This window comes from Protopterus annectens, chromosome 1.part1 (genome assembly GCF_019279795.1).
Source record: "Protopterus annectens isolate FY-2018-M chromosome 1.part1, PAN1.0, whole genome shotgun sequence".
NCBI classification, from domain to species: Eukaryota; Metazoa; Chordata; order Ceratodontiformes; family Protopteridae; genus Protopterus; species Protopterus annectens.
The window spans coordinates 1,272,404,934-1,272,430,146 of NC_056726.1; the positions used below are offsets into that span (position 1 = coordinate 1,272,404,934).

At 37.7% G+C, this 25,213-nt stretch overlaps 1 protein-coding gene across 1 annotated transcript in view; it reads left to right on the top strand.

Moving 5' to 3' along the window:
* The window catches only part of LOC122809800 (C-Jun-amino-terminal kinase-interacting protein 3-like), a 1,405,059-nt gene that overhangs the window by 1,238,263 nt on the left and 141,583 nt on the right, over positions 1–25,213 (top strand). Inside the window, exons 20-23 of the mRNA XM_044081538.1 lie at positions 3,923–4,085; positions 4,543–4,623; positions 15,556–15,623; positions 19,374–19,522. Coding sequence (XP_043937473.1) covers positions 3,923–4,085; positions 4,543–4,623; positions 15,556–15,623; positions 19,374–19,522 — 461 coding nt within the window. The remainder of the gene's footprint in view (positions 1–3,922; positions 4,086–4,542; positions 4,624–15,555; positions 15,624–19,373; positions 19,523–25,213) is intronic.

Consider the following 25,213-nt stretch of genomic DNA (forward strand, 5'->3'; position numbering starts at 1 on the left):
CGTTTTCTTTCCTATGGATATTAAGTTGTTCTTTTTTATGTTTGACATTCACTCTCACACACACTCTCTCTCTCTATAAGACCTTTTGATTTCCTTAAGAGTGGCATTTCTTCTTACAGTCATCAGGTGCTGGTCCCTCCCAAGCTGCATACTAGTTAAAGCAGTAACTGAATTGCTGAAGAAATGTAATTCCTTCATAACACCAGAAGGCATCCCATCCAAGCTAGAGGTTTTATCATTTTTAGCCTACCTGTCTTCTTTTCAGCATATTTTAGAGCAACTCTTTCCATCTATACTTCCTCCCCATAAACACATTTCTCTTCCAGTACTGGAATTTCCATTATTTTCCTGTGATATCTGCTAGTTCACTGCCATCAACAGCATCATTAAACCATATTGTTGCTTGCTTTTCCTCTTCTCTTTAACATACTTAGAAATGTATTCGCAAATTCCACCATCTTCATTAAGTGCTGCTTGCATGTATTCCACAGTTTGCTTTGCATGCAGTTGCACTTAATGTGCCTTCTGTAATATTCTGTCCTGTTTTTCTCCCATCCCTTTTCATGTTCCTGTCTGCCTTTTCATCCTAATTCATTTTCTTTTCCTTTTGCATCTGTATTGACTAGAGATGCATGCCACCTTCTAACTTTTTTCATCTTTCTTGCCTCTGTACCATAAAAAAAAACATATTTCAGGTCCCTGTAAGATATTTTCCTCACCCATCTTTCCCACTCCTTCACTTTTACAAGTCTCTGTAGGATATCTACCCAGTCCATATGTTCCAAGCCCTTCACTTTTACAAATCTCTGTAGGAAATTTACCCAGTCCATCTGTTCCCACTCCTTCACTTTTACAAATCTCTGTAGGATTACCTACCCAGTCCATCTGTTCCCAACCCTTCACTTTTACAAATCTCTGTAGAATACCTACCCAGTCCATCTGTTCCCAACACTTCAAACTCCTTTGCAGTTTGTTTTTAATTCATCAGAATCAACTTTTTGAAAGACCTAACACCACACCTGTGCCTGAAACTGAGAATTCCCAAAGATTGTTTTAAATCCTTCATGAAATGAGCACAGACTGGATGGCAGGCGGGAGGTATGGAAATCATCATTGATGGCTTTGATGGTGGCAGCTGTCAGAGATTAGAGGGCAGAGTCCCTGTGAATAGGAAAAGACCTTGTTCAGGAACATGGATTTCTTCTGTCTAGAAGAAGATGAATGCAACTTCTCTCTCCTTCTTCTTCTTCTTTCGGCTTTTCCTGGTTAGGGGTCGCCACAGCGGATCACCTGTCCGCTCATGATTGGCAGTGGAGTTTTACAGTGTTGAGTTGCAAGTTCGGCGCCCAACCTTCCACAGAAGGCACACACACACACACACACACACACACACACACACACACACACACACACACACACACACACCACTCTTAGGGCCAATTTAGAATGTCCAATCCACCTACAGCATGTCTTTGGGATGTGGGAGGAAACCCTTGCAACCACAGGAAGGACATGCAGACTCCACATAGAAGGCACCCCAGCCAAGGATCGAACCAGAGAACCTCTTGCTGTGAGGCGGCAACGCTAACTGCTGCACCGCCGTGGCCGCACCACAACATCAAAATCCATGTGTATGATCAACTAATGTAACAGCTACAAGAAAGAGCATTCTCACATTAGCAACTTAAAATGATATCAGAATGGCTTGGAAAGGTGTAAGAGTCAGTCTTCAGGAATTAAGCGAAGATAAAATGAAGGTGCATAAGATTTTATCTGAGGTTTCAGCTGAATCATATCATTCAAACTCTTGTAATGTCCAGTCGAACACAGAGAAATCTGCTCTGTCGTGTTACTGTAAGACTGAAATGGTTGAGAGATTAGCCTTAATCATCCAGTACTCATAACCCTGCATGTAGAAGAGTCTAGGTAAAACAAGCTATGTCTAGGATCACAGCAGAATGAACCAGGCCGTTAGATCCCACCCAAATGGAAAACTTTTACATGGTTGTTTGCACAACTTTTTTTTTTTTTTTGCCAGCACAAATAAAAAAAAAAAAATACTTTCAGAGCTGAAACTTGGCAATTGCTATATATGTATATATATATATATATATATATATATATATATATGTGTATGTGTGTGTATATATATATATATATATATATATATATATATATATATATATATATATATATATATATATGTGTGTGTGTGTGTATTGAGAGAGAGAGTTAAAGTAAAATAAAATTCAAGGTGTGGTGAATAGCTGCTGTGGCCTAAAATGCTAAATCCCATTGAAGCATATTGGTTTAACTAATACTTGGTCCAGATGTGGTATGTACTGTAGTGTTCCCGGAAAAATGGAAAATCATGTTTTGGGATCCTACATAAACCCATGCCAAGCAAGGCTTCACAACATCCCAGAGTCTGTTAGGCATACAGTTAGTGACATATTATTACTTTGCCTGAATCATTGGCTAATACTTCAGCCAATGGATGGTGCGGTGGTGCAGTGGTTTGCATTGTCACCTCACAGCAGGAGGTTCTCTGGTTTAATTCTCGGCTGGTGTGCCTTCTGTGCTGAGTCTACATGTTCTCCCTACATTCGTATGGGTTTCTTCCAGGTGCTCTGATTTCTTCCCACATTCCAAAGACATGCATCTGGTGCATTTCTCCCTGGGCCTCTGCTGAAAATTGTCTCGTTCCAAGGTTGACTTTCCCAGTAAACAAATGTTAAATAAAATAAATAAAAACATCTTTTCTTAGTCCTTCCCAAACATTATTTATGCTGATGATCTTCCTGAATAGTCCTCTGAGAAATCTTCTAGCATTATTTGCAATAGAGTTTGAGTATATCTAGTTAAAATACACATGTGGATTAACGTAATGTGTTTGTCAGTCAGGCAGTCAGTTACTCGATCAATATATAAATACAATTGTGGCCATGGTGTTTGGCACCCATGAAAGACTGAGCAAAGTTCAGACAGGATGTTCCATTAGTTCAGTCTTTGGAAGTGATCTTAATACTGGTTTAGTAGTAAAAATACCGTGGAGTGTTTACACATTCACAAGGTGCTTTCCAAAATAAAATCTTTAATGAGGATGTATGAGTACAGCACACCTGTTAAACAAAGAAGCCGGAATGACATTTTATATGTTGTCACCTACATTAAAATATACCTTAGCTGCCATTACTGAGAAATCCAGCAAACTGCCAACATGTGCAGTTAGCCATAGATAACATCTGTGGAGTCACATTCAATACTGCAAATGTTCTGGAACATATGTAACAGTCGTCAGAGGGTTGCAGAACTAGGATCATGACATATTCAGTAACTTATTGATTAGCGTTTTGAGAAACAGCTTCTATCTCTAGCCATTTCACTAAAGCCAAAGGCAATACTTCGTCTTTGTGGCCTCCATTTCCACACCATTAATGCCTGTTGTAACCCCACATAATCTAGATAGTAGCAACAGGGTATTCTCTCACTGTGCCCCCAACATCTGGTACTCCCTTCCTCTTGAAACCAGTTATTCTTTGAATAAGATGGTTAAATGTGAATTTAAAAAGTTATGCTTTCAGTGTTGCCATTTTGCAGTTGCTCCTGATGAAGTCACTGTACCAGTTAGCCTAAACTGCATTTTCTCTGTGGCTTGGGAGAAGCGTTAGCCTTGCAATGCATCTCCCCATTGTTCTAATGCTGCTTGTCCATAAGTGTACCCTTTTACTGCATTATGTCCGCAGCTGATGCTTATTTTCTACCCATTTTATTGTTTTTCTTTTTTGTAAATGTTTTAATCGGCTTTGGCTGAAAATGAGCTTTGTCCAAGTCCACTACCTCATAAAGAATAAATACACGACTGCAGTTAAATAGCCTTAAAACATTTTTTTTGTAATTACCATGTTGTGTTTTCTCTTAGGCGACAGGCTGCAAGCAGAAGACTGCAGCAGTCAGTCAGAGCTTTCTGTCGAAATGGGCCCCAGAGAGTTCACACCCAATGAACTGCAAAGGTCTGCTACCAGTGAATCGGAGGGGGGAAGTACCACTGCTCCTACCATCTGGATTGGCACTCAAGAAGGAAGGTAAGTACACATTTGGTTTGGAGGGTCTATGCACATGAAAGATCATCTTGCATTCTTTAAAAAGAAGCCCAGTTCCCTTTTGTAAAGTGATTAGACAGGAAGATGCCACCTAAAACCTTAATATAAGAAAAATAAATGAATTTATAAAATTATGACAGCTGACATTCTGAAACAGAAGAATAATTATTTCTGCATGTCCTTTCATATTTGTACATATATTTAAAGTTGAGCTATGAAGCAAATATTTGCATGTGCTGTTTTCCAGTTAGATACTTCAGTACCAACATTAAAAAGGAAATATTGTTTTATGAAGTCATCTCATCAGAATCATAGCAAAGTGACATGGAGAGGGAACTGTAACATATTACTATCATAAATATTTTGTAATATTTAGATTTTGGGGGAGCACTGTAGTGCAAAGAAAATAAACTGAAGTCCTTCATCCTTTTTTTTTCAGTTTGTATATTCATTCATCAATTACAGAATGGAGGAAATGTTTACAGAAAATTCACCTAAAGGACTCTATTCACAATATTGTGTAAGTATATGTGTATTGCACTTATAATCCTTAGCTGTAAACCTGTAGACAGAATTGCCATGAAAATACTATAACAATGTAACTGTAGAGTAAATGACAAATAGCATAACTAATGATGAATGTATGTGTGTTTGCATATAAATGTACATATATGTGTGTGTCTGTGTATATGTAAACACCCAACAAAACTAGTGCTCGCAAATGAACGCTGAATGCACGGACCAAACCAATGTACACCTCGCAACAGGGTCCAGCATAAAAATTCATCTTTATGAAAATCCAAGGTGAAAAAAATATATACAAAGTCAAGCATGGAGGTGTTTAGGTGAAATGGCAGTGGAGTTTTTAACTATATTGTTTAATGAAATCTTGGAAAGTGAGAGGATGCCTGAGGAATGGAGAAAAGGTGTTTTGGTACCAATTTTTTTTTTTTTTTTTTTTTTAAGAATAAGGGTGATGTGCAGAGCTGTAGTAACTACAGAGGGATTAAACTAATCAGTCACAGCATGAAGTTATGGGAAAGAATAGTGGAAGCTAGGTTAACAAGGGAGGTGATGATTAGTGATCAGCAGTATGGTTTCATGCCAGGAAAGAGCACTACAGATGCGACGTTTGCTCTGAGAGTGTTGATGGAGAAGTACAGAGAAGGTCAGAAGGAGTTGCATTGTGTCTTTGTGGATTTAGAGAAAGCATATGACAGGGTGCCTAGAGAGGAGTTGTGGTATTGTATGAGAAAGTCGGGAGTGTCAGAGAAGTATGTAAGAGTGGTACAGGATATGTACGAGGGTAGTGTGACAGCGGTGAGGTCTGCGGTGGGAGTGACGGATGCGTTTAAGGTGGAGGTGGGATTACATCAAGGATCACCTCTGAGCCCTTTCTTATTTGCAATGGTGATGGACGGGTTGACAGACGAGATCAGACAGGAGTCCCCGTGGACTATGATGTTTGCAGATGACATTGTGATCTGTAGTGAGAGTAGGGAACAGGTGGAGGAGACCCTGGAGAGGTGGAGATATGCTCTAGAGAGAAGAGGAATGAAGGTCAGCAGGACTAAGACAGAATATATGTGTGTGAATGAGAGGGAGGATAGAGGAATGGTGAGGATGCAGGGAGTAGAGGTGGCGAAGGTGGATGAGTTTAAGTACTTGGGATCAACAGTTCAGAGTAATGGTGAGTGTGGAAGAGAGGTGAAGAAGAGAGTACAGGCAGGATGGAGTGGGTGGAGAAGAGTGTCAGGAGTGATTTGTGACAGACGAGTACCAGTAAGAGTGAAAGGGAAGGTCTACAAGAGGGTAGTGAGACCAGCTATGCTATATGGGTTGGAGGCAGTGGCATTGACAAAAAGGCAGGAGTCAGAGCTTGACGTGGCAGAGTTGAAGATGTTAAGATTTGCAATGGGTGTGACTAGGATGGACAGGATTAGGAATAAGTATATTAGAGGGTCAGCCCAGTTTGGAAGGTTTGGAGACAAAGCCAGAGAGGCAAGATTACATTGGTTTGGACATGTGCTGAGGAGGGATGCAGAATATATTGGAAAAAAGGTGCTAAGGATGAAGCTGCCAGGTAACAGGAAAAGAGGAAGGCCTAAGATAAGGTTTATGGATGTGGTGAGAGAAGACATGCAGGTGGTTGGTGTAACAGAGCAAGATGCAGAGGACAGGAAGAAATGGAAACAGTTGATCTGCTGTGGCGACCCCTAATGGGAGTAGCCGAAAGAAGTAGTAGTAGTATGCACCAATAGTTATTAAAATATTATGCTAAATTATTTATATTTCAACATACATAGATAACAGAAGAATCTTTATGCCCATGAAGACTAGTTTGATTGTTGCAACTGGTTTTATGATTGTGTACATGACTGCCATCATTCTTTTTTTTTACTGTCTCTGGAGATATTACATTCCTTTTAAGAGCTACATGCAACCACTTCATGTGGCAATGAATTCATGGCCCTCATCCCTCTCAGTGAATTAATATTTCCATATGCTTGTCTTGCATTTTCACCAGTGCCTTCACTTTTCCATTTATCTGTTTAAGTTTCTTGTCTCCATCCTCCATGTGATACCTGGTATGCATAGGAAGTCTCCTGTTTCCCTTCTCCGTTCTAGAATGTAAATTTCCCAAGCCTTGATCTGAGCCTTCCCTTATAACCCACATCCTTCATCCAACCTTATCTTGGTAACTTCCTGTTGCACATTCCCAGGCAAGCTGATGTCCTTCCTCTAACATGGCCTATAGAACTGCACACTGTTTCAGGAGAGCTTTACCAGCTCTGTATAGTGGGATGATGACAGTTACATATGTGCCATCAGTATCACTGGTGCACCCCCAGCATTCTGCCAGAGTTTGCCACTACCTTTTACATGGCATTGCATTTTTGCACCTGACTGTGATCACATCATTACTCATTACTTTGATTATACAACTCGAGGAATATACCTTATCATTCTCTTGTATTTTTATCACTGTAATTTCAAACTACAGGATTATGACTGCTGTGATTATTTCACTCCCTTGGTGATACACCCTAGCATACAGATGTGATTTTGTCAGATCCCTTTCAAAATGTCCAGAGTAATTGCACCTAGAGTTTTGTAACCCCCTTCCTTCTTATCCACCCCAGGAGCACTCCAACAAAGGCATATGTAATCCATAGATTCGCTTCACTAACCCACTAACCTTAAGCTTTTATGACCTGAGCACCAGCTGCAGTTTATCTACCTACATAACAGACTGAATTTAATTGAGCTACAGGGTGGCAGACGAGTCACTGAACAGCAGTCTGGTATTAGTATGCTTAGCAAACAGGCTAAAAGTATTCTTTTCACATAGCATGATACCTGGTACAGAAATGCAGAATGGGGTTAATTCTAATACTGATCTATGTGGCAGTCTATTCAGGGGCGTCTCACTTAGGACTTCATTCTCACCATTATTCACTATTTGGATCATGTTCTTGTGTCAGCATCTGTTTTATCAAATAAGTGCTTTATGTGCTCAGTAATTTTACTGTCATTCTGCAAACATTGGATTTTGTGTTTTTAGTCTAAAAGAGCCATTTACTCATTTTAATGGACAGATGAAATTGATTGTAGTTTGGTGTGTTGCTTGGTTGGGAAGCTGCAGGCCTGTTATTTTATGTACAATCATAATGTGTTTTTCCGTCGAGAGATGCAGTTTCTCTATAAGTTGTCTTTACCTTTTCTCCTCTGTTGTGCAAAGTTGGAATTAGTATATTTAAGTAAGAGGGGGTGTGGAGTCGCTTACCCTCGTCCACCCAGAAAACATTATTCCAAGTAAATTTAATTGTGCTTTCAATAAAAATGCATTTGTGCTTGAAAATGTAGTTTCAGTAATTTAGTTTTGTTTGATTTACTGTCTAAATGGCATTGATCTAATGACATGAATCCATGAATTCCTTCTATATCCAATCATGTTGTCAAACTCATTTTCCACAGTAGGCTAGATTTCATCAGAGAATACAGTACGCGGATAATTATGAGCACTTAGAGACCACTTACTAGAGGAGTAATATAATAATAATGTTGGTGATAATAATAATAATAATAATAATAATATTACCAAAAATAAAGAAAGGTGGATTTAGTCTGCAGTTGTGTTCGTGTGTAACCTAAAAACAAACAAAGAAAATCAAGCTGTTTACCGTAATTCCTGTTACTACTACTCACAGAAACTTGGCATCTCTTGGCCTGCACAAGAGCTTCAATGTTTGGCATTAAGGATTGAGCAGTGGCTACCTTCAGTATTGAGTTGAGATGTTCATCAGTAAGCTGAGACCTGAGTCGAGACTTGTTCATCGCAGAAAAGAGGTGTTTACAGACATAGATACGACCAAACACTGACATAATCTTTGAGGCCAAACATTTAATTTGGGGATATGTTGGCCCAACATACCGATAAAATGTGCCAATATCAACACTTGAAAATTTATCTTTCAGCTCAAAATTACATTGGAGCTCAGTTAGTTCTAACTGAAGCTGTTCTGGTACCTCATCAGCACTAACAGAGAAAGGCTTGTGGAAAATAGAAAAAAGCTTTCTTAATGTTTTTAAAGTCTGCAAATCTTTCTCTGAACTCACTCACTAACTTGGAAATCTTGGTGCAGTACTTTTCGGTGTTGATATCACCATGAAACTCAGACGTGTCTTGCAGTGACTTCAAAGTTGGAAAGTGTGCAGTATTATGTGCTGCTAGTTGGCGTTCAAAAAGTGTAAGCTTCAACTCAAAGGCATGAATAGAGTCATGCAAGTGTTCTGTTTATCTACCATGAAAGCTAGATCTTGAACCCATTGTCTTTCAGTTCCTGGACATCCCTTCCTTTATCATGCATAAACTTCTGTATTTCACTTCTTAATTCACAAAAGCGCTTCAGCATGACACCTCAGCTTAACCAACAAACATCAGTGTGATATGGCAGAACATGTGTGAATTTCCTCTAATAACTTATTGAACTGTCTGTTGTTAATGAAGTTCACCGCATTAATAACAACATCCATGACATGACCATCTTAAATGTTTTACTGCAAAACACTTGTGTGTGAATTATGCAAAGAACACTGTGAATTTGATGGTCTGAATTCATAGCTAGCTAGTAATTTTTCCCTTAAATTTGTTGCCATGCCAGCTTTTCTACCAACTATTTGAGGTTCTCCATCTGTAGCTAGACTCTCACTTTTCATCCAGTCTACACCAGTTTTATCTAGTGCAACTACCATACTCACAAATATATCATCCCCATTGTTGTTCCCTTCAATAGTACCACTTTTACAAATTTACAAATTCTTCAGTTACTTGCATATTTTCATCTACACCACGTATATAAATTGCAAGTTGTGCTGTCATTTACATCTGTCCTTTCATCAGTTGCTACAGAAAATGCTACAAATTTAGAAAATTTTTCTTTGAGTTGACTGTTAAGATTTTCTGATAATTCATTAATTCTATCTGCAACTGTATATCTATAGATATGTATGTATAGATACACACACACACACACACACACACACACACACACACACACACACACACACACATGCATAAAGACAAGACAATATGCAAGTTAAACTCTGGTTTGCAAGTTCATTTAGACCAGGAAACTTACCAGCACAAAGTTGACAGATTCATCTATATTCTGCTTTCTCTGTTTCCAATACACAATCACCACCCTAATACAGTCATAAAATACTTGACGAACAGTAGAGTTTGAAAAAGTGCTCTTTACCTTTACCCAGTACATGTTTACATACAGCATACGTTTATACCTTTCTCCTAATATGGGAGAGGTAGTCACAGATTCGCTCCTTCAACCTCCTATTAGTTTTGTCTACATAGTAGGCATTGCATATTTGGCATAAGGCTAAATTTACTAAATTTCTTGTGTTACAGTTAGTATAAGTTCTAAGATGGAAAGGTTTTCCATTGAGAGGGCATAGAAAGGTCTTCTCTAGTGTATAGTACCAATGGATGGATTTTCCTTGAATATTTACAAATATATAATTTCATATACTTACAAATTTGCATCTTTCAGGTGTGCTGACTCAGTACAAGGGCTAGACGCACGATCCTAACCAGTCACATGATGTAAGACTAATGTATTAGAAAGTAAATCTAACAAAGCTCCAGGTATAGATGGTGTAATTACGGAAATTTACAAACTCTTCCCTTCAACAGTAATCTCCCTTTTTCATAAAACTTTGCTAGAAGTCCAGTCAGAAGCAAAAATACCACGCTCATGGAAATATTCTCTCATAACACCAATTCTAAAAGATAATAAACCATCAGACCTTTGCACCTCATACAGACCTATATCATTACTGAATAATGATTACAAAATATTCATGTCAGTACTAGCTAACAGAATGAAAATCCCAATTTCAAAGACAATTAATAATGATCAAACTGGATTTTTATATAACAGGCACACACATGATAATATTAAAAGGATACTTACTCTTATAGAGTATGTGAATAAAAAAGATAAACACTTGTAATTGGATTAGACATAGAAAAAGCCTTTGATTCCCTCAAATGGGAATATTGTATAGGTTCATAGGTAGGTACTAGGCTATTGGCCCTAGGGCCTATACAAGCCTAGCCATAACAATTCCCTGGATATTTTTTCCCACAATATTTACTTCCCTGGACCCCTGTCTAGCAGGGCGAATGACGTGATCCCTGGGGTGAATTTCCTATCTCAAATCCAATCGTCAAGGTTCCTTTTGAAGAGGGCCAAGGAGGTGCTCTGCTTGACATGTATGGGCAGTCTATTCCAGAATATGGGGAGTCTCTGGGTCAGGAACCTATCCCTCCAGCATGTTTTGTTCATTGTGATGACAAGGTTTAGATCCCTGGAGCATGTGGCTCTGAGGGATTGGGATTTCTTTGTGGAGCATGTCCAACAGCTCAGGGTTTGACATGGACCTGTATGTTAAGCAGAGATCAACTCTGAGTAGACGGTATGCCACAGAGTATAGCTGGAGATTTTTTAGATGGTCAGCATAGGACATCTGCTTTAGACCTGTGATTCTTTTAGTGAGGTATTTCTGTGGCCTTTCCAGCTGTTGCAGATGTCTTGTGAGGTACATACCAAACGGAGCGTTGTACTCTATAATGGGTCTAATGAGGGATGAGTACAATGGGACAATTACCTCCTTTTTTCTGGATGAAAAGCCCTTAGTGATAAGGTGTGCCCCATAGAAGGATTTCCTGACTGTTGGGCAATGTGGTTATCGAAGGTGAGACCATTGTCCACCTGTGTCCCTAAGTCTGTCATCATACTTTCAGTGTTTAGTGTACTGCCACCTCTGTGGTAATTCATGAGTACATGGTTTTTCCCAAAGGGGATAACTATACATTTCTTGGCATTAAGCTTGAGCCCATTGCTCTGGAACCAAGCATCTGTTTCTGTAAGGCCCTTTTGTAGAATATCCCCATCATTTGGGGATTCAATAATGGCTCCCAGTTTGCAGTCATCGGCAAACTTTGTTAGCCAGAGTCCCTTAGTGTTGGCCTGTACTTCAAAGAAGTAGATGCCAAACAAGAGCGGTCCCAGGACTGAATCCTGAGGTTCTCCAATTGTCACTTGTCTAGAGATGGATTTGGGGTTGGCTACTTTTACAGTCTGGGTTCTGTCAGTAAGCCAGTTGGCAACCCATCGAGTGATGTAGGGATTTATGCCCAGCTTATTAAGTTTCTCTATGATTCCAGAGTGGGGGATGGTGTCGAAGGCCTTGGCAAGGTACCCTCGTCCACAGCTCTGGAGACTGATTCGAAGAAGTCAGTCAGGTTCAGGAGACAAGATTGGCCCTTCAAGCACCCAAACTGGGTGAGGTCCAATGTTTGAAGTTTGCCAATGTCTTTGTTTATAAGTTCCATGATAGTTCGCTCCATGCCTTTGCAGATCAGGCTTGTCAGACTGATAGGACAGTAGTTCCCAGGATCCAAGGTGGATACCCCCTTGTGGAGTGGGATAACTGTAGCTGTGCGCCACTCAGTGAGCATGAAGCCTGAGGTGAGGCTATGATTAAACATGACACTTAGGTGAGGTGCCAGTTCATTTTGTAGTTCATGTAGTACACAGCCTGGGATGCCGTCTGGTCCCATGGATGCTGTATTCTTAGCTTTGGAGAGTGCAGTTTCTACCTGTGTGGCCGTGATTACCGGAATTTGGCCATCTTTTGGTATTGAGATGGACCCTTTAGGGGGGTGAGAGGGGGGTGAAGTTTGCACTAAATCGATCTGCCAATATATTGCCTATATCCTTGGGATCAGTATATTTAATGCCATTCTGTTGTAGCTCAGAGCAGATCTGAGCATTGCCATTTAGATTCCTGACATAACTATAGAATGCCTTGTGGTTGTCTTTGGAATCTTTGACAATTTTATTTTCGTAACTAGCTTTGGAGAATTTTATGAGGGGTCTCAGCTTCTTACTGAGGCTGGTAAAGGAGTTTTTTGCATCCTGGGATTTTTCTCTTTTCTGTAACAGTTTCTTCCTTTTGTTGTATAGTTTGTTTATGGCAGGTGACCACCAGATTGGCCTCCTTTTTTGGAGGAGAACGTCTTGGTTCTATTTGGGATGGCATAATTCATGCAGGAGTGGATGTGCTTGTACAGTGCCTTTGTGTAGGATTCAGCAGTCGAACTTTCATGTCAAGGGTGATTAGCTTATGCTCAGACCTGACCAATGAGGGGGGTGACCACTGGTGTGGAACATCCATCTCTCATGCTGGTAATGACCAGGTCTAGGATACTGGAGCCCCTGGTGGGACAATGGATTAGTTGATCCAGGGCATTGGAATTTATGAATTCCAAGAACCGTTGGGAAAAGGTTTTGGTACCCGAGTAGTTTTCCCAGTTAATGGCAGGGTAGTTGGTTGTATCTTAATATTTTCCAGTATGTTTAGAAAGGTGTAGTGAGAATCTTGGGGCATGGTGGGGGATCTGTAGCAAGCTACAATTTAAAACTTTAGCATTGTTTGAATTTCCTCCTCCCTTCATCTTATTATTCAAAAACATATATATTATTAACTTAGCCTACATTAAATTAGGTCCTTTCACCTCAGAATCTATCCATATAACAAAAGGTACTAAACAAGGATGCCCCCTTTCTCCTATTTTATTTGGCTATAGAAATACTTGCAGAAATAATATGCAATAATCCAAGAATAAAAGGAATAGAAGTCTATGACCAGTACATATCTAAAATAATGCTTTTTGCTGATGGTATTTTATTAACCCTCTCAAACTCCAGTGGTTCATTAGGAGAGCTAGAAGAAGTAATGGAGAAATTTTATGATTTCAGGTCTACACGTTAATAGATCAAAATTAAAATTTCTGTTTTTAAATAAGAAAACAGAACTACAAGTTGCAGATAAGTCCATCATAGGAAAACAAGAACTTACGCTAAATTATTTAGGAATAGTGTTATGCAAAAATATAAACGAAACAATATTAATAAATTATAAAAACATTATTGAAACAATAAAAATATATATAGAAAAGTGGATCAAATTTATGTTAACTTTTGAAGACAGATTGCAATTAATAAAAATGGTCTTATTGCCAAAAATACTATATGTAGCATGAGCAATACAGTTAATTCCTGAAAGATGCATTCTTAAAGAAATAAACTCATGTTTAATAACATTTTTATGGTATCCCAAAAAGAATAGAGTTGCTCTAACTCATCACATTAGATGCTGGAAACAAGGAGGATTGAACTTCCCAGAAATAGAAACATATATAAAAGCATCTGTGCTTAAAACTACAATAGACTGGATAAGCCCAAATTATTTTGCCAACTGGAAAGAATTAACAATGGCTATATTAACAAATGAATTTAATCTGTTAAAAAAATTAATAGTAGACAAATCAAACAAACCCTGGTATATATTATGCATAAGTATACAATATAATATAATAAAATCTTCTAAAACAACACTGATTAATCATTACATCAATTCCTTTAGGAAACTTATCAATGCAAACATAGATCTAAAACTTTGGTTTGACCTTTTAACCCCATTTACCATCACTAAGAACTTTCCTCACAAAATGTATAGGGAAACAATAACCACCTAGGAAAAATGGATTCTTATGCTGGTTTCAATGTGTAAATAAATTAAATATTTTAGATATGCATATGATAAAAACTGCTTACAATATTCCAACACAGGACTGATTAACCTTACAAAGCATTCTAATGTACACTCAAGATTTATGCAAATTAATAATTCCTCATTTAAAGATATTCCAAATCTAATATGTTTTCTGTATGAATTTATATATAATAGTTGTGAAAAGAAAAATTCAATTTCAAATCTATATAAAGAGTTAATAACATATAAAACAATTCCCAAACCATCATACTGGCAGTTCTTAACAAAAGGTCAGTCATTACAGTTAACAGAAGAAATTAAAACTAACATCTTACTGTCAGTTAATTACACCTCTAACACACAGTACTGGAAAATATTTAACTGGAAATACTTACATAGAGCATTGTTAACACCAGATAGAATTAAAAAGATCAGTACTACTACAAATGGTTTTTGCTGGAGGTGTGAAAAGTCAAAGCAGACTGGATTCATATTTTTTATGAATGTAATAAAATTAAATCATATTGAAATGGAATCAATCATTTTTTACAAGCTTTATTTAATGAATCCTTTACCTTAACTAAAGTATTGATAATTCTAAATGTAAATGAAGGTCCCTACCTGAATAAGACAAATATGTATGTGTTATGGACATTACTTGCTATGTCTAGGAAATGGGTAACCAGAAGGTGGAATTCAAATACACCCCCGACCTTGGAAGAATCCTACACTTTACTGAAGACAAGTGCATTGATGGAAATAAAAAACAAAGAACTATGAATCTATCCCAGGCCACTGGTAAATAATCCTTGGAAGAAAGTTATATCTTTGTTGGACACTCTGCAGTAATCAATGCTGTATCTCTGATGTTGATTCTATATTTAATAACATACAGTGTATATAATTGAAAGGCAGGCTATTGTAGATATTGTATATAGTTGTTTAAAATGATATTTAAAAATATTATGTAAATGATATTTTAATTGAAAAAAAAAAATATTTGAGAAAAAAAAGACTAATATATTGATTGCAAGGTAGCACTTTATGGCAAAACATAAAAACCGCAGTAAGAATAAGGATTTACAATGGGTGGTATATAACACATCCCAATATCCAATAACGTAAGTGTGTTCTTGCGTATCAAGTGATATGATGCATAGATGTGTTATTACTTCATTTGTTTCATATATTCCCCAATCCCACTGGTTGAGTGGTTGATTGACTTGTTTTCTCTATATGACACAGCTGCACTAAGAATATAATTTTGTGATTCTTTTCTAGTCTGACTTTCTTTTTTCTTGTTCACTTTCAGCCATGCCAAGGGCTATGTTATTGTTGCTTTAGCTAATGGGACAGTGGCCATCTTTAGCAGAGATGCAGGTAAGTCATATGCTCTGATGTCACCCGTGTTTTCAAAGAATTTAATCCAAGTAGTCATGAAATGCAAACCATTTCATGCTAGCCTACCACTGACCTACTACAGTTTTGCAATAAGCTCAAAACATTACCAGATTACATAGCATGTGTCATAACCTGGTGGTTTATGTGGATACAAAATTTAAACCAGTAATGAAATGTTATGAGTATATACTTGTAGATTCATGGGGCTTTTTAGCTAAAGTTACCCCTGTCCATTATCACTCTCATGGCCTATTAATGGCGATTGATGTTCATGACTTGTTTTTGGTCACTCCTCCTACCACATGTTTGGAATGGTGTCAATATTTTAACAGAGCATAAATTCTTGTCTAATAAAGAGCTGAATGTGATCATGGAAAGGATAGAATTGGTCCTGAACAATAACTATGTGTATTTCAAGTTCAAGGGGAATATTAAAAGCAAATGACGGGTTGCTATGGGAGCTGCCTGTGACCCATCTTTGACAGTGAGGTTTTACTACATTGGCATAAAAATAATTTACTTAATTCCCCGTCTTTTAACATAGTTTTATACTTATGTTTTTTGGATTACATCTTTATAATATGGAATGGTTTGAGAAGAGAACTTGGAACTATTTGTCCAACATATTAATACTCCTACAGATTTTTTAAAAAATCACATATAATATTGGAGTAGATGAAATACATTGCATAGATGTAAATTTAGTTAAGGACCTTGAAAATAGGAGATTTAAATCTAACATTACAGGAAAGAGAACTACACTAACTCCTACTTGTACTTTAGTAGTAATCACCCCGTTCACCAAAAGAAAAATATTGTAAAGGGTCCAATGGTCCGGGTTGTCTGTATGACTTCTGATTATAGAGACCTCTCAAATGAACTAGAAACTGTTACTAGACTTTTTTTTGAAAGGGGTTATCCTGAACCCTTAGTTATAGAAATAAAAAAAGAAATACTGGAAGGGTAGGGTACTAAATGTGTCCCCTCTTAGGCTCAAACTATTTACATAACTTCCCAGGACAAGGAAGTACATAGTAACAATTACAGTTCTGATGGTGAAGACTGTGATCTAAAAGAAGTTACACCTGATCCTTTACCCTATAAAAAATGATACAGGAGGGATGCAGAAAATTATTCAAAAATATTGGGACAGCTTTTTGAAAATGCTGAATGGCTTGGTGTCTGTGAAGGTCAATAGTAGTTTTTACTGTTTCTCGAAGGGAGTTGTATATCTTGCTTACTGTGAAGTTTGTTCCTTTTATTATGTTGGGAAGACTGAGAGAACATTAAAAAGCAGGATATACAAACATTATTATGAGATATCTAAGGCTATGGAGTCTAATTCACTATATAGGCACCTAAAGGACTGTGAGAAAGGTGTGATTTTATTTTGGGTATTATAACTGGTGGAACCTAGCCCTAGGTGTGGGCAGTGAGAAACATGACTCGAGTACTGGTACGGCAATTATGACTCAATGCAGCTACCCCTCCAGGACTTGATGGGCAATTATCCCTGGGTCCAGTTTTGAAAATGTGAGTCGCTAAGCTACAGTGGATAGAAAAAGTGTACACACCCCTGCTAAAATGACAGGTTTTTGTGATATAAAAAATGAGATCACAATAAATTATTTCAAAATTTTCCTACCCTTAATGTGACCTATAACCTGTACAATTCAATTGAAAAACAAACAAATATATAAAAATTAGAAAATGTACAATAAGCTGGTTGCACAAGCGTGCACACCCTTAAACTAATACTTTGTTGTAGTTAGGATGGTGGAGACCACTTAGAACATGTATGGCTTTACCACTTCTGTAATATGCCATTCCAGTGACTGCAACTTCCCAAGCAGGCATCATTTAAGTCTCTGTAATGTACACAAACAACTTATGCATGCCCATAGGCTCATACTTAATTTCGAGGCTAATGACCCCTGGAGGCCATTTTGAGCCTAGGTGAGAATCAAATCTTGTATTTTGTGTCTGTCAGATAAATACATTAACCATTATGCCAACCCACAACTCATTGATAAGTGACCCAAAGAGAACACCACTGTATCTCCTAGGCAAAGTCAAATGTGTCCTAATTGCCCAAAGAGCAAGTCTGGTATTAGCTTTACTAATCTACAGTATCCCTTTTTTGGGCAGTCATTCCACTAGCTTGAAAGTTCTGATATTGTAAAATTTGGAGCTTTGTAATCCTCAACTGAGTCTCACTTCACATTTGCCCCATTTCTCACTCTGGAGTTAAGATTGATTGATCTGATAGGTAACTGGGTAACTGGACTGGTTTCTAGACCCTTATCGGCAGTGTTTCTGGCTTTAGGCATAAAGAATGTGACGACAGTATAACAAAAGGTAAAATATATGCAGTAAATTTGGTAAATTACTATAAGAAATTAATATCAGGACTTGACAATACTTGGCAAATTGTTGAAGAAATTAAATAAAAAAAAATGGCACCAGGTAAAGAAAAGACTGGAAGGAAACACATGGTGTGGACCAGAAAATACCAAAACATAAGTTAAACCATTGGTCAAAACAGCAACAATTAGGATAAGATCATACAGTCGAGGTAGAACATTACTTTATGTAACAACAAGTTAGAAATGAAATAGCAGAACATGCTCCCTCTTAAATAATTTAGGATTTCAACCTTACAGCCTTGCATTGTGTGTAGCTACTTAAGTGATATAGGAAGATCAAGAAGATTTACTATGGGCCATTGCTATATACATACATACCTATATATATATATATATATATATATATATATATATATATATATATATACACACACATACATACATTTAGACGCGCACACACACATTGTATTCTATTTGTTATTATGTACATTCTTTATTGTATCTGTGTTACGACTGGGGACATTGTTTTATATATATGGGAGCGCTACAAAATCCTGAAAGCCTAAAATCCTGAAACCAAAATCCTGAAAGTTCAAAATACTGAAAACTCAAAATACTAAATCTCATAATAGTGAAAACACACAGGATGCCAACACTTACTATATTCCAGCACAAGTACATGCAGAAACAAATAAAACACCAACCATATTACCCTTCTCCACACACCCTGCTACTTAAATATATCAACTCTGAGACTGTACTTAGTTGAAGGATAATATGTTCCTGTATGTACTTTTGCTGGAATATAATAACTGTTGGTATCCTGTGTGTCCTCACTATTATGAGATTCAGTATTTTGAGTTTTCAGTATTTTGAACATTCAGGATTTTGGGCTTTCAGGATTTTGTAGTGCTCCCATACACACACACACACACACACACACACACACTGTATTCTGTTCGTAATTACGTACAGTCTTTCTTTATTGTGTCTATGTTGTGACTGAAAAGAGGCATTTTGTGTGGTATACATTTGTGCTGAATGAGGTAGAAGCATCAACCAGCTTATGACGTGGTGTCATTTATATGACCAAGACAGTGACCATGAAAGGCGAAGGTGGGAACTGACTTAGACCATTATAGGCCTGTGAGGTGTTGGATGTTATCGGTGGAAAAATAATAGGTCACTGGATTGCTAATCTTACATGTTTTGTACTTGTCACTGTCAGTAAAATCAGCTACTGCACAATACAAGAATCGGGTTATTTAGCAGCCTCTGAGCCATGAACTTAGTAGGTAGAGTGTTTTTTTTCCATTATGCCTGTTTGTTTTTCATTTTGATTTCATTTTGATTTGTCTTCCAGATGGAGAGTGGGACTTGACCAATCACCGCCTGTTGGATCTGGGCCGACCACATCACTCTATTCGTTGCACTGCTGCTGTTGGTAACAAAGTGTGGTGTGGCTGCAGAAACAGGGTGTACATCATTAATGCCAGGACATGCAGAATTGAGGTACTTGTCTTTATACTGTGTAGTAATAAGCAATAAACAGAATACAGCTGATGTTCATATGTGTTCCTAGGTAATATAATTTTTTATGCATAAAGGAATTGTCTGCAATGCTGTCTGCCTTTACTACAATTCCTGATGTAACTGAGTATTGCTAAGCTCATTCTAATACTGACAGACCCAGTATTTTCCATATAGCTACTGGATAAGTACTATATGGCATTTATCCTCCCTCGTCCTTGTTGGTTTCATGCTTTTCCCAAGCCTTAAATGCCTTCCTTGTGCATAGTATTGCCTTTTGAAGAAAGCATTCCAAGTATCACCTGCTGTTTGTCTATATATCTTCTTCTTTTATCCTTTAGTCCATCCATTTAAATTTCGTGTCATACTATTGTGATGTAATACTTTTTCTGCAGCAGGAAAGGTTTCCATGACTGTACGTTGTTTTTGCCCTTGTTCTTGGAAGTTATAAATATCTTGTCTGTCTCGTCTCTTGTCCAGTGTATATGCTTGGAGGACCATTAATGTGCCCCTATGATTTGTGGTGTAAGCTCCACAGTATTTTTTTAAAATTTACATGCAGAGTCTGTGTCCTGCTTGTCCCTTCACAAATTAAAATCTTCAGAACTGTCCCCAGCACTTACTTGTCCTGGTACTTAGTTAGTGATACTGCTATCTTTACTCCAGAATGACTGTGTAGCCCTGACACCGTTTATACATGTCCACAGCAACTTATCATCAGAACTGATTCATACAGTTTTTCTTCTGTCTCATCTGCCCAAATGCATTCTCGGTTTTCCACAGATCCAATTCATTTAAGCACTTGGTCATTCATTCTATCAATCCTTTTAACAATTATGTAAATAAACTGATAAGTGCTTTTTTTAACATAAGACTTAAGAATGCACTAATGGATGGGTAGCTAGATGGAATTCTAACTGAGCCACACAGATGTTAACATTAAATTAAGAAAATAAAAGAGCCTCACAGATGGGTTTATATCATAAAGGTTTTATTTTGTTCCAGTAATGGAGTCCATAGGAAAAACTGGCATTCGTCATATGTCAGCAGAAGGATAAGGAGGGGCTACTTACTGGTAGCATAGAAACAACATTCTGCAGAATAAGTGGGCGTGCATTGTAATAATGAAGTATTTCTGATCCACTGTACTCACTAGAAAAGAATTACGACTGTCCTAAGCTGGTGAGTCATCATATGAGGGTGCCATAACTGTATTGCACATGGTGAAGTAAGAATTCCCCTCAACCTAGACTCATAAAATTGTAATGTTTTCGAGCTTGGAGTTCCTGGGATGGACTTGTTTAAGTCCTGATGAGTGAGGAGTGTTGTAATTGGAGCTCGGCAATGTTTGGAGGAATTTTGACTTTTTGCTGTATGGACATTTTGAACAAATAACTTTTCAGACTTTCTAAATTTTTATAGACAGCATGTCTGAGTTTGTTTTGTTGTAATTGTTGGGAAGCTACCTAAAGTGTGTCTGTATTCTGCAGATAGTCATTTGCGGAGTGCTTGAGTTGTGATTAGTTTGGTTTAGATCTGGTTTACCACAGCAAATTTGAGGCCCTCTTTGCAATTAAAAGTTGTTGTTTTTAGTTTTTGTCATTTAGAAAGATAAGGATGGTCATAATGGACTGTTTTTGATAGTTACTTCTTGTTTTTAATGTTCTTATGTAATCGCATTTTTAAGTGAACTTTTCTTTTAAATCTCTGTCAGATTTGTCATTTATTGATTATTTTTCACATTGTTCATTATTCATTGCTTGAATCTGATTTTCTGTGTAAAGTGCTTAGGAACTTAAGCACATTAATAAATTTGACCATGTAGTAATTGTCCAAGAGTTTGCTGGGGTGCCTTCTGTGCGGAGTCTGCATGTCCTCCCTGTGGTCATTTGAGTTTCCTCCGGGTGCTCCGGTTTTCTCCCACATCCCAAAGACATGCAGTAGGTGGATTGGACACACTAAATTGGCCCTAGGTGTGAGTGTGTGCATGTGTGTGCCTTCTGTGGAAGGTTGGGCGCCAGGCTGGCAACTCAACACTATAAAACTCCACTGCCAATCATGAGCTGTGGCGACCCCTAACCGGGGAAAGCCGAAAGAAGAAGAGTAATTGTTCAAGAGCTTGTCTTGAACATCAGCCTGGTTAAAGGGGTGTGGTGTTTAACTGAGTGAGAAGTGGAAGGTCTGTTATCCAGAAGATATGTACCAGTATATTTCTTCTCTTATGGATTTTTTTGACTTGAGAATTATTGCTTCACTCACCTATTTTGTCTGACTTAGATTTGAGAAAGCCAATTGAAACATTAACAGATGTAAGGAAGTGAGTGAAGAAGGGAGAGTAAGGAGATATAAAGTATGAAAAGGTATTTGTTCACATTTAGGGATCTAGTTTATTCTTGTGTTGAACAAGAGCAGACAGCTTTTGGGTAGGAAGTCTTTCAGAATAGTTTTGAAGGATGGGAGGGAGGGTATTAACCTGATAGATACACTTAAGGAGTTCCAGGCCTTAGCAACACAGTACAAATACAGACAATGCCCAACAGATCTTATAAGTTTGTGTACAAACAGGAGTTTTTTTGTCATTGGGTTATAATGACTGACTGGGAAAATAGTTGTGTAAAATGTTATTTAGTGCTGGACAAGCAGATGGATGCTGGATAATTTTATAGGTGGAAAGAAGCTGTTTATGTTTGTTGATGGGGTAGTTCTAACCAATTTAGGCTTTGTAGTGTTGTACTGTGGTAGTTTCTGAAAGGGGTATTTTCTGCAAATTTAGCAACTTTGTTATAACATTGTTCAAGTAATGATTTTTGGAATGCCTGAAGGATGTAAGAATTGGAGTGACATAAAAAAGTATGGGAGGAGATATTTAGTGGCAAGTGTAGTTTTAGTTGCGTTGGTGAGAAAGTTTTTGGCTCTATAAAGCTTTCCTAGTTTGTAATGATTTTTTATGCAATTTAGTATATGCGGGTTAAATTTCAGATTATCATCCATAATAATTTGCTATGGAAAGTGACTTCACTGGTTGTATAATCAAGAGAGAGGACTTTAAATTTTGTTTTTTAATGAGAGAGGGATTTGGGGGAAAAGTTGTACTTTTTAGGGTTGAGCATGAGTTGTGAGTTACAAAGCCATGTTTCAGTGGCTGTTAAAGCTTCGTGAATATATATATATATATATATATATATTTTTTTTTTTTTTTGCAGGTATGCCATGTTGTCATGTGTGCAAATAAGTGTGCAGTCATCTGTGTACTTTATTAGGGAGGTCTGTTTTGTGGATGTGAGAAGGGTGTTGGTGAGAATGCTAAAGAGGAAGGGACCAAGGATAAAGCCTTGTGGTGCACGGGTGGTGAGGAGGAGGTATGGGGAGAGGGTGGAATGCCATTTTACTGACTGATACCTATTGGGTAAGTAGCTTTCAACCATAGAAAGGTGAGCTGAGAGAGACCTAATGAGTTCATATGAAACAGAAGTTTGCTGTAACAAACTGTTTTAAAGGCTTTAGACAAGGGTAGAAATAAAAGGGAGACTAGATTGCTGTTATCTCTAGCTTTATTGACCGTATCTATATAGTTTAGAAGTCCAGTGTATGTGCTATGGGAAGGACAGGAGCCATATTGTGTAGGGGATAGAAGTTCTACCTTCAGTGGGAGAATAGAGGATAATCTGACGAGTAACATGAAAAAGTAAACAGATCTGTATGTTATTGTTGGCAGGAAGAGGGGAAGCAGGGATCAAGAAGGAAAAAGAAGTCATGAGGCAGTAGAATATTTGAAGGTGATGGAGTGTGAAAACTAATAGAGAGTAGGTAGGAAACAGGTATTTTCTATGAAGGCAGAGAGTTGGGCTGTCCTACTATCTTCTCCTGTAACATAAGGAATAGAGAGGTTTAAAAGGCTAAGACGATGAGAAGGTAGTTAAACTAGGAAGAAGTGAGCGTTTATTTGGAAAAGTAGAAGGCAATATGTAGAACAGATATTGTAAGGAAGGGGTGTGACTATGTGCAAACCAATATGGGAGGGGGAAGGTAGTTGGGAATGGTACTAAAAGATTAAATGGAAGCTATGAATTGGGTAGAAAGAAACAGGTGTGCTTGTGTGATGGTAGTAAGGTTGTTTGCGGAAAGTTGTGGAATAAGTCACAAGTGAAATATGTATGTGGAAAATATAATAGTGGAGTAAGAGAGGAATTGGGTGGGACATGAAGCTGAGCATAGCAGACTTCCAACCTCAGGTCAAATTATAACAGAGAGTAATCAGTTTATAACCAGTACAAAGCAATTAAGGTAGAGGTACTAAGTAGAACAGGATTTCTTTCATTTCCTGAATGCAGAAAACCTGGCCGATAAGGAGACTAACTGGCATTTACAGTGTAATCTGTTGGTCAAGAGAAAGGAGAGTGGCCAACTTAATAGGTGCGCCTTAGAGATTAAGGACTACTCTTTGGAAAGGGGGATGTTAGAATCATTTCTCAGCACAGAGCGGGTACGTATTTGTCTAGTTGAAGTTAATGCAGAGCTAGGTTCTTCAACTTAAATTTGCTTACACTGTACAATGACAAAATTCTCAATGAAAACGTGTGGGAGTTGGGCCTTGTGGCAGAGCTTCTGCACTACTGAGGTCGGATGTAGTAATCACAGGCTGTTGTGAAATGACAAAATTCTCAGTGAAAACTTGTGAGATATTGGCCTTGTGGCAGAGCTCCTACACTATCAGGTTCAGATGTAGTGACCACAGAGGCCAGTACTGTGAAGGGAGATGGTGACTGAGTGAAAGAGGAGTGACAATAGTGATGGAAAGTCTAGCAATACATTCTACTACAGTGACCCTCCTACCCTCAGGTCAAGTTATAGCAGAGTCCTCTTATTCAATACCTAGCTTCATAAGCTGTTTGGATTATTACAGTGAATTTGCCTTGACTGATTGTAAGCTTTAACATCTCACTAGATTCTGTAAGTAGCATCGTGTTTAATTTTTTTTATCCTTAATAATGTCTTTTGTTTGGAAGCATTTTCACCTGCCCTGTAACTCACTTGTCTTTATTAGAAAGTTGTGTTCTTGTCTTTTTCATTTTGTAATTTGGATGGCAGTTATTATGGTCATAGGAATTCCAAATTAATAGACTGACTTTTCCTCTAATATTGATCTTAGAGGAATACTTTGAAATTTGACTCCAGTATTTTTATTGTTTATACTTACATCTCTTGATTCCTTATCTGGATATTACTCTCTAAATATCAGTCTATTAGCTATTATCATTGTGGTATGTTATTCTAGGTTAATATTTAAATGACTAGTTATACTTTTGCATGCTAAAAAGGACAGATACTTGTATATCCTGTAATTGCTTGGGGGGGGGGGGTTGTTTTGTTTTTTTGTCTTGGGAATTGATTGTGAAGCCTACACTGGTGACCTGTAAGTTTCAACCATTATCTAGCTATATATGCTGTCACTGCATTTAATCTAACTTTATAGCAAGGGCAGTAAGTCATTTTTGATTCTTCGATTCTCAGTTTTGTTCACTAGCAGTTCCTGTTAAGGCCAGTTGTCTTAGATTTAATTCTACAACTGATTTTTGTGTTAATTTTCATTTGGAAGACCTTAAAGTGGCCTGCTGCTATGACAGGAAATTCCTACTAATCCTCCACCCGTTTGACTCCTGGGTTTTGGATACC